The sequence below is a fragment of the Myotis yumanensis genome, unplaced genomic scaffold (genome assembly GCF_028538775.1).
Source record: "Myotis yumanensis isolate MYYU_CA2020_CCGP unplaced genomic scaffold, mMyoYum1.0.hap1 SCAF_9, whole genome shotgun sequence".
Taxonomy (NCBI): domain Eukaryota; kingdom Metazoa; phylum Chordata; class Mammalia; order Chiroptera; family Vespertilionidae; genus Myotis; species Myotis yumanensis.
The window spans coordinates 30,965,071-30,973,911 of NW_027223760.1; the positions used below are offsets into that span (position 1 = coordinate 30,965,071).

At 46.9% G+C, this 8,841-nt stretch overlaps 1 protein-coding gene across 2 annotated transcripts; it reads left to right on the top strand.

The window, feature by feature from the left end:
- Positions 1-637: 637 nt before the first annotated feature.
- TMEM213 (transmembrane protein 213) lies at positions 638-5,959 on the top strand. 2 transcript variants are annotated; one of them, XM_070423998.1, is made up of 3 exons: positions 638-861; positions 4,223-4,291; positions 5,142-5,959. In XM_070423998.1, exons 1-3 carry the CDS (start codon positions 789-791, stop codon positions 5,309-5,311), a joined length of 312 nt encoding a protein of 103 aa, XP_070280099.1. In that variant the 5' UTR covers positions 638-788; the 3' UTR covers positions 5,312-5,959. The 2 variants fall into 2 exon arrangements, with proteins under 2 accessions (XP_070280099.1, XP_070280098.1); XM_070423997.1 differs by having other exon boundaries at positions 641-861; positions 4,220-4,291; positions 5,142-5,949.
- Positions 5,960-8,841: the final 2,882 nt, after the last annotated feature.

Sequence of the window (8,841 nt, forward strand, 5' to 3'; positions counted from 1 at the left end):
CCCATCTGCCTCATGATTGTTTCAAACTCCCAGCCAGGTGCACCAGGTGCTCAGCCTCACAGCTCTCCAGTCACCACCACCCCCCCCCCCACACACACACACACACACTTCCTCCTCCTCAGGTCGCCTACACTCATCTGTGCTGTGGGCAGAGTGGGCTTCTGAGCATCTCTTACCTCTGGGTCTTTGCTCACCTGTCCCTCTGCCTACAATGCCCGCTTTGCTTGTCAAAATTCTATGCATCCTTCAAGGCCAACTCAAATGCCATCTTCTGCACGAAGCATCCCACCCGAGATGTGGCCTCATGCTGCTGAGATCCAAAGTACTTTGTCCTTCCCGGTCATTCCCGAAGCAGTGCTCTGTTTGAGTGATGTGTGGATACGTAAAGCGTGTTGGGGGTTGTTACTCCCAGACTTTAGTCCAGTGCACACAGTAAGGGCTCAGTAAATGCCGGGCAGAACAGAATAGGGAATCCAGCACTACACCTGCACAGGGACGGGGCAGCAAACTCATGCTCTGGGACCCAGCAGGACACACACCGCATAAATCGCCCCTCCCTTCTTGCCCCAGCCAACAGAGCTTGGCTTCCCTTCTAGGGAGGTAAGAGAAAGGTGTGACAGCTGAACTGCCTTTGCTCCACCCTCTTTCTTTTCCCAAAAACAGAGTAGAAATTCACCTCTGACGGCCTTGTTTTCAAGCTCCTGCCGGACAGGACACACACAGGCACATGCCCCCGGCACTCAGCACACCTCCACCGCGCTGGCCCCACAGAAGCCTCTCTCTCCAGCATGAAGCCTGCGCCCCCGGCTGCCCTGGTCCTCAGCCTGGTCTTCGCCTCCTTCCAATCGGCTTGCTTGGCAGGTGGGACTGTGAGCTCTATTCTTGGCCACGCTGGGAAGGGGAAGGGAGGGGGAGGGGGAAAGGAAGGAGGAGTATTCCTCGGCCAGGGCTGGTCCTGCACAGAGAGGAAACAATCCTTTCTCATCTGAAGGATTGGGCAGAGGTGCGGTGGGGGTGTCTTAAATGTACGCCTGTCCTCAGCTAGGACAGGAGCAGCCACCTCTGTTGACCTTTACCACAAAGAACAGAGGAAAAGCAATGCACAGAGCCTCTCCCAGCAGGGGACCAAATGAGCCTAAAATGGCATCTTTTGGGTGCAGTTTCTCAGTGGCTCCTTCTCAGAGCCGGGGGCTGCTGAGCTTGGCAATGCTCCCTTTGCACTGCCCGCCCCCTCCCCTAAGGCCCTCTGACCCTCTCCTGACCCTGTGCTTTCTTTGCAACTTTCACAAAACCTGAATACATGAAAGCTGCCAAACTCAGTCTACCATTTTCCTGTCTCCCCGGGACACGGGACACGGGAGATGTTGGGTTAGTGCCTTGTGGAGGCTGGAGGGGTTGAGACCATCCCGTCAGGGTGTCCCAGGCTGGGCTCTGAGCCTCATGCAGAGGCCGCCCTGACATTCCCACGCTCCTGACTTTTGCCTCTGGCTTTGATCTTGCTCCTCAACTCCTCAGGACACAGTCTGCCCTGTTCCCTGAGTCTGTCTCTATTAGTCTGTCTCAAAACCAACCCACACCTCCCCCACCCCCACACCTCCCCCACGCCCACCCACACCCCCACATCCTTCCTCCCCTTCAACCTGTACCTACCAGCTGTGTGACCTTGAGCAAATTACTTACCCTTTCTGTGCTCCAGTTTCTTTATTATAACATGGGGATAATCCTAGTGCTTACATATCGGGTTGTTGTAAAGATGAAATGAGGTGACTGTAGGTAAATACCTTTGAACAAATTAACTCATGGTAAACACTTAATGAACGTTAGCACATTCATTGCCCAGTATAACCCCTCCCCTAATAAAAGTGTTCTGTGTCTTTCTGTTTATCCTCACAGTGCCTTGTTTAGGATAGGGCCTCAAAAAAACTTGACAAATTTAACTGCACTGAAGAGTTGGGTCTTCCCAGCAGCCTTTACTTTGGAAGTGACCCCAACTGCGACCAGTCCCTGGTTGGCTCTCCTTATGAGGGTGATATTTAAATTCGTAGGGGGTAGGGGAAGGCAGGAGAGGATAAAGGGGGGATAAATGGTGACAGAAAGAGACATGACTTGGGATGGGGAGCACACAGTACAATATACAAATGATGTATTATCGAATGGTATGCCTGAAACCTATATAATTTTATTAACCAATGTAACCCCAATGCATTCAATAAAAAATAAATGGAAACAATTCTTAGGAACTTCTAACTAGGCTAGCCAGTGTGAGCCATATAAAATTGCTGAACAATTCCTCACCTACATAAATGGCAATTACATATGGTTTCACCTAATACTAGCATCCAACTTACTAGGTTTTTTCCACTCACTTGTTCTAGACGGGGACCACTTCCATTCTAGGGTAGAGGGGAGGTGAAGGTCAGGGCCAAGGAATTTATTTCTGTTATAAGGGACATTAAAATGTTGAGGAATCAATTTCTCCAAAACAAATAAAGACCAAGCTGTAAGCCATTTAGCTGTAAATAATTTACAGTAACAATCAGATTGCATCAAGGTAATTACTACACTTTGGGCAGGACACTGGAGCGGCGTGGGGGTGGGTGGCATAAAATTAGTCTGAGCAGGAATTCTGTGGCTTTGGCTGGTCAAGAAGTTTCCTCCTAACCCTCTCCTGCTATGTGACACCAAGCACCTTTGAAGGACATGGTGACCTGTTGGGGGCCTTGAGCGTTTCCAAACCAGTTTTATGTCTTTGCATTCCCAAGAAGCAGACTGAACAGCAATGAGGTTTCCAGACAGAGTCTCCAAAACTGGTCTCTTGGTCTTGTTCTACCTAGATTAGCACTAACAGAACATTTTTGCTGATGGAAAGTCTGCATATCTGTGCTGTGCTTCCATTATGGTAGCCACTAGCCACATTTGGGGATTGAGCACTTGAAATGTAGTTTATCTGACCAAGAAACTGAACTTTTAATTTAATTGTTTAAACATTTAAATAGTCACCAGTGGCGGCCATGTGGGACTGAACGGATGGATCCTCTCTCCTCTTATGCTGTTGTGAGAGGGAGTGTGGGCAATGGGTTTTCTTCCTTGGAGACCCTTATGTTCATCTCCATAACCCCAGCTCACCCCCCAAACTCTGATACAACTGTAAGAATTCCTGCTGAAATTCTTTTTATCATTGGGCTCTCTGCTTCTTAATCAAGGGACAATTTGAAGTGCTACATATTCTAGCAACCTCTAGATTTGCTTATATGGTGTTTATTTATTTTTTTTCCTGATAACCACTTCCATGTCTTGCTGAGTAATACCAGTATCTTTGTCAGAAATCAAGGTCAGATTTCAATGTCTATTTGTTCAAGAGTTTTGTTTTCAATATATTTTGATTGATTTCAGAGAGAGGAAGGGAGGAGAGATAGAAACATCAGTGGTGAGATAATCATTGATTGCCTACTGCATTGTCCGCACCCACCCTACCCGATATTGAGCCCACAACTCGGGCATGTGCCCTGACCACAAATCTAACTGTGACTCTGGGTTCATAGGTCAACGCTCAACCACTGTACCACACAGGCCAGGCTGTTCAAAGTTTTGGAGGGAATAAAGGTAGTTATGGAAAGATGCTTCAGATTTTTAAATAAGTTTGTTACCATATATTAGAAAAACCATTTTCTATGTATCTATTTGCATAGAAAGCAGCTAATTAGATCATTAGAGTGTTTGGGAAGCCGTAGATGGCAGGCCCTGGGTAAGGGACAATGCGAGATGGAAATAAAGCATCTCTGAATGAGAAGAGAGCACGATAGGAAAAAGGGGAGTATTTGTTCGCTAGAGCTGACACAACAAAGAAGTCCACGAGCAAGGTGTCTGCAGGGTTGGTTTCTCCTGAGGCCTCCCTCCTGTGTCCTCACGTGGTTTTCCTCTGCTTGCACATCCCTGTGTCGCTCCCCTTCTTATAAGGACCCCAGTCATACTGGATTAGGGCCCACACATATGGCCCCATTTCATGTTAGAAAGACCTCTTTAAAGGTTTTATTTCCAGATGCATTCATTACTGGGGGATTAGGACTTCAACATCTGAATTTGGGGGAGGGGGGAGCTACAATTTAGTCCATAACAAGGAGTTAGCTTTGCTGCATGACGTCTAGACTGGAGTATCTATAATCCTTTCACAGTACTTACTACTAATTTACTCAGACTGTCTTCTGCCTTTTTTCCCCAGAAGCAAGCAGTGGCAACAACTCAACCTTGACCAACCACCACCCAGATCCTGAGACCCTGGAACAGTGCCATAGTAAGCGTCTGCCAACTGCCCCAACCAGAGCTGGCCCTGGGTCTGGGAGGGAAACATAAAGCCTCCTGGCTTCTGTTCATTGGCGTGGGGTGGCTGAGTGTCGGCCTGGCCTCGCTGGGTGCTGGTGTGGTTCGTTCACAGCCTCCAGAACTGTTTGCAGAGTCCGTCCAAAAGCTATCTTGGCGTTGACCCCCATCGAAGCTCACAACCTTTGGTACAGATAGCTTTAATGACCCATCCCCACGACAGGAGCCAAAGATGCCCTGAGTTCAAAGACTTGTAGATGTTTGCCAGTGGAAAGACCACAAAACTTGGCTAGTCCTACATCTGCCCAAGGCAGGAGCTTCATTTTCATACCCTTTGCATATTTCTGTTCTTCTCTACTTGAATACCTCCAGCCACAAGGAGGGCAGTACTTCATAAAGCAACCACTATTGCAGATGTCTAACTAACAAAGTCTTGCAATATATTCTAAGTCTGGCTTCCTTTAGTCTGCCCTCATTGAATGACCAAATGTGTTTGTTCACTTCTGGACACTTATAGAGAAGAATAATAGGCAAAAAATGTGTAGAGGTTAAGAACACAGCTTTGGAGTCCTGCAGACTTGGGTTTGAGTTCTAGTTTTGCCAACCCATGACCTTTGGCAAGTTACAGCCTGAGATTCTTCATGTAAAATGGGACTAACAACCACACCTATCACTTTACAAGGAATAAATAAGGTAACATGTGTAGAACATTTAGCATAGCACGTGGCATATTTTCATGAAGGTTAACTATTGTATTATTATTGCCTTGTTGTTATGACTATTAGAGATGGGGCGGTCTGGTGTGATGCTCTCTCTTCCCCCAGATGTGGACTTCTGCCAACAAGCATCCCAGTGCTGCCATGCTGGAGTGGATGAGTACGGCTGGATCGCGGCCGCTGTTGGCTGGAGTCTCTGGTTTCTCACCCTCATCCTGCTCTGTGTGGATAAACTGACGAAGTTAACTCCAGATGAGACCAAGGACTTGCAAGCATGAGACGCAGAATCAGAGCCCCAAGAATGTCAGCCACGACCCAGTTGTGGCTAATAGCAGGCACCGAGTAGCGCCAATGTGGTTTCTAGTAAAGTCACTTTCACCTTTAAACTTCAGTTACTTTTTAGCCGAAACCGGTTTGGCTCGGTGGATAGAGCATCGGCCTGCGGACTGAAAGGTCCCAGGTTCGATTCCGGTCAAGGGCATGTACCTGGGTTGCGGGCACATCCCCAGTGGGAGATGTGCAGGAGGCAGCTGATCGATGTTTCTCTCTCATCGATGTTTCTATCTCTCTATCTCTCTCCCTTCCTCTCTGTAAAAAATCAATAAAATATATTTAAAAAAAAAAAACAAAAAAAAACTTCAGTTACTTTTTAAAGGGAAGGAAGACAGAAAGGGGCTCCAAATAAGGGAGTGCCAGTGCTGCTAATTCCAAGAGGCAGGTGGGCCTCTGAGCTCTGATAACCTCCTTTCTCCAGACAGTCTCAATGGGATTACTTCTGTTTTAACCATGCCGTTCTTCTGGGCTCCAAGGTGGTGCACCAGAAACATAAGACTTGATCTTTTAGTCAACACATTTGAAATTAAACTCATAACCTTCTCACCAAACAGAGGTCGTTGTCATCTGTCCTCATTTCAATCAAGGGCATCTCCATCACTTCAAAATGTAAGGATCACCGTCGACACCCTCAAAGTCCTCACCCCCATGTCCAGTGCTTCCCCAGCTCTCTTCTCACCCCCATGACTATTCCTTCCAAGGCTAACCTGTCCCATCCTCCCTGCCAGCAGCCTGCTTCTGGCCCTCACTATTTGTCCCTGCATTATTCCGGGGATATTTCCTTTGGTTCTCCCTGCTTTCAGGATCTTTCTCCCCATGGGCAGCTGTCACACAGCCTGGCACTGAGCTCTTCCCATGAGTCCAACCATCCGACTCCCTGCACAGGGCTGAGGGGCTCTGGCTGGCCCACTCCTCACTGGATGGATGTCTTTCCCGTCTCCCCTGCTCTTCACCTCCGCCTCCCAACTCCATCTCCAGAATGAAGGCCATTGCTCTGCCTGGAGCCTTCCTGATCCTCTTGGGGGACCTCTTAGCTACTGGGCCCTGCTGTGCGGCCGTCATGCAGGGACTTGCTCACAGTGAGTGTACACTTCTGGGGCATAGGAAGCTTCTGGTGATGGTTGTCGGTGAATGACTGAACCAATGAGTCCTCGGTCCAGATGAACTTAGGACCATCATTTTGCATTCAGAGCCTCCATTTTTCTATAAATGGTTAAAACAACCAAACTTCTTTGATTCCTGGTCTCTCAGGGACTCACTTAGCACGAGGGTGTGGCCTGTGGCTGTGAGGTCTGCCAGAGGGTCTGGAGGAGAGGAGGGTGGTTCATCAGTAGGAAGGAAGGACAAAATGACTCTTTCTTTATGGAACAATGTCTGTCCTTTGTCAGGGACCATGTATTAGATGGGATCAACTCTAAACAATCAAAATACATAAAGAAAAAAAAAGTGCGAGGCCCCTGAAGTAGGAAGAAATGTGTTGCAAAGGTGGCAAATGACTCAAAGCTGCCCGATGCTCTTGCAGAAAATCGAGATAAATTTCCCTGACAACGGAAACTAAAGGGATCGCGTGGCTCACTCTGAAGAGCCAGATAGTTTTAGGATCTCAGTTGTTAAATCAGTAAAATGGGATGGATTTATTTTGCCTAAGTATTAAATAATCACATGAACAAAAGTGTCTGCACGGCCCAGCTGGCGTGGCTCAGTGATTGAGCGGCGCCCTATGAAGCAGGAGGTCACGGTTTGATTCCCGGTCAGGGCACATGCCAGGGTTGTGGGCTTAATCCCCAATAGGGGATGTGCAGGAGGCAGCCGATCAATGATTCCCTCTCATCATTGATGTTTCTCTCTCTCTCTCTCTCTCTCTCTCTCTCTCTCTACCTCTTCCTTCCTCTCTTAAGTCAATAAATATATATTAAAAATATTTTTTAAATGTCTGCATGATGCCTGGTGTGTTGGGGACATATAAACAGTCTATGTTCCACTTTTTTAGAGATTAACAGAGTTTCCACAATACGTGATGCTTAATTCCTTAGAGATCCAAAGATCCAGTGATGAGCACATTGGATTTCATACCTGCAAACATTTTTGAAACAAAACAGTATGACACAGTGGGAAGAGCACTAGCTCCAAAAATAAACGAAAGAAGGAAAATTAAGATCTATTTCTGGAGGCGGGGGGGAGGGGGGGGAGATCAACCAAAGAATGTGTATGTATATATATATGCATAACCCAGAGACACAGACAACAGAGTGTTGGAAGCCAGGGCAGCAGGTAGGAGCAGGCTAGACGGGGCCAATGGGAGAAAAAAGGAGACATATGTAATACTTTCAAAGTTAAATATTTTTAAAAATTAAAAAAATAATCAAGATCTATTTCTGGCCAATGCGAACAGAAACAAATCACTGCATTTTTGTCATGGTTGTTAATTCTCACCTGAGGATATTTTTCCATTGACTTTTTAGAGTGTAAGAGTCACTCACTGCCTTGCTGAGCATCAATCTTCTGAGTGAAAAATGTAATCCTTGGACCAATCAGTGGTTGCAAACGCAGTAGAGCTCTCTGAGGCGCTGTGCGGAGGGGTGCACGAGGCCCTTCTCTGCAACGAGGGCTGAGGCTCTCCTCTCTCTCATCTATCGGCCCCGCGGAGGATTTAAGTTGCTGCTTTAAAAAGCAGAGTCAGAGCACCAGCGATGTCTGAGATCTCCTGCAGGCGGGGCGATGTGAAGATTCTGAGACTCTGTGGGCATGACCTGTGTGGATGCCCTGCCTCTGTCACGAGAACATTTAGGTATCCTGTGAATTGCTTTTCCTTCATCTGCCCAAGAGGATGGCGGAACGAATCTAAACAATCGCTCTTTTCTTTGAGACAGGAAAGAAAGACGGTTATATACCTCGACGGCCATGCTTCCCACATGGGGGATCTCAGATTTGTTCTCAGCATGGAATCTATTCTAGCAAAGCAAAGATTTGTCAACAAATTTAAAAGGAAAACCAAGTGTCACCTTCCAGGGGTTTAAGAGCTTCCTGGTGTAAAGCAGCAGGACCTGCCTAACGGTAGATGTACTTTCATTTTAAAATGTTGCCTGTAGTAGTCAGTGCTGCCCCCCACACAGTGACAGACTGTATGACACAAAGCTTGTGATGCTGCAGACATTTCGGTATCAAAATGTCCTGGGCAGAAATAGAACAGTGGACTTTAAGGTGTGGCATAATTATCTTACTTTAAAAATCATCATTTTAAAATCTATTCCTTTTTATGTGCATGATACCCAGGGACAAATAAACCCAAAATAGAATTTTCTATTAAGAATGAAATGTTGGCCTGGCCAGTGTGTCTCAGTGGTTGAGCACCAACTCATGAACCAGAAGGTCACGGTTCGATTCCCAGTGTGCGGCATGCAGGAGGCAGCCAGTCAATGATTCTCTCTCATCATTGATGCTTCTATCCCTCTCTCTGAAATCAATAAAAACATTT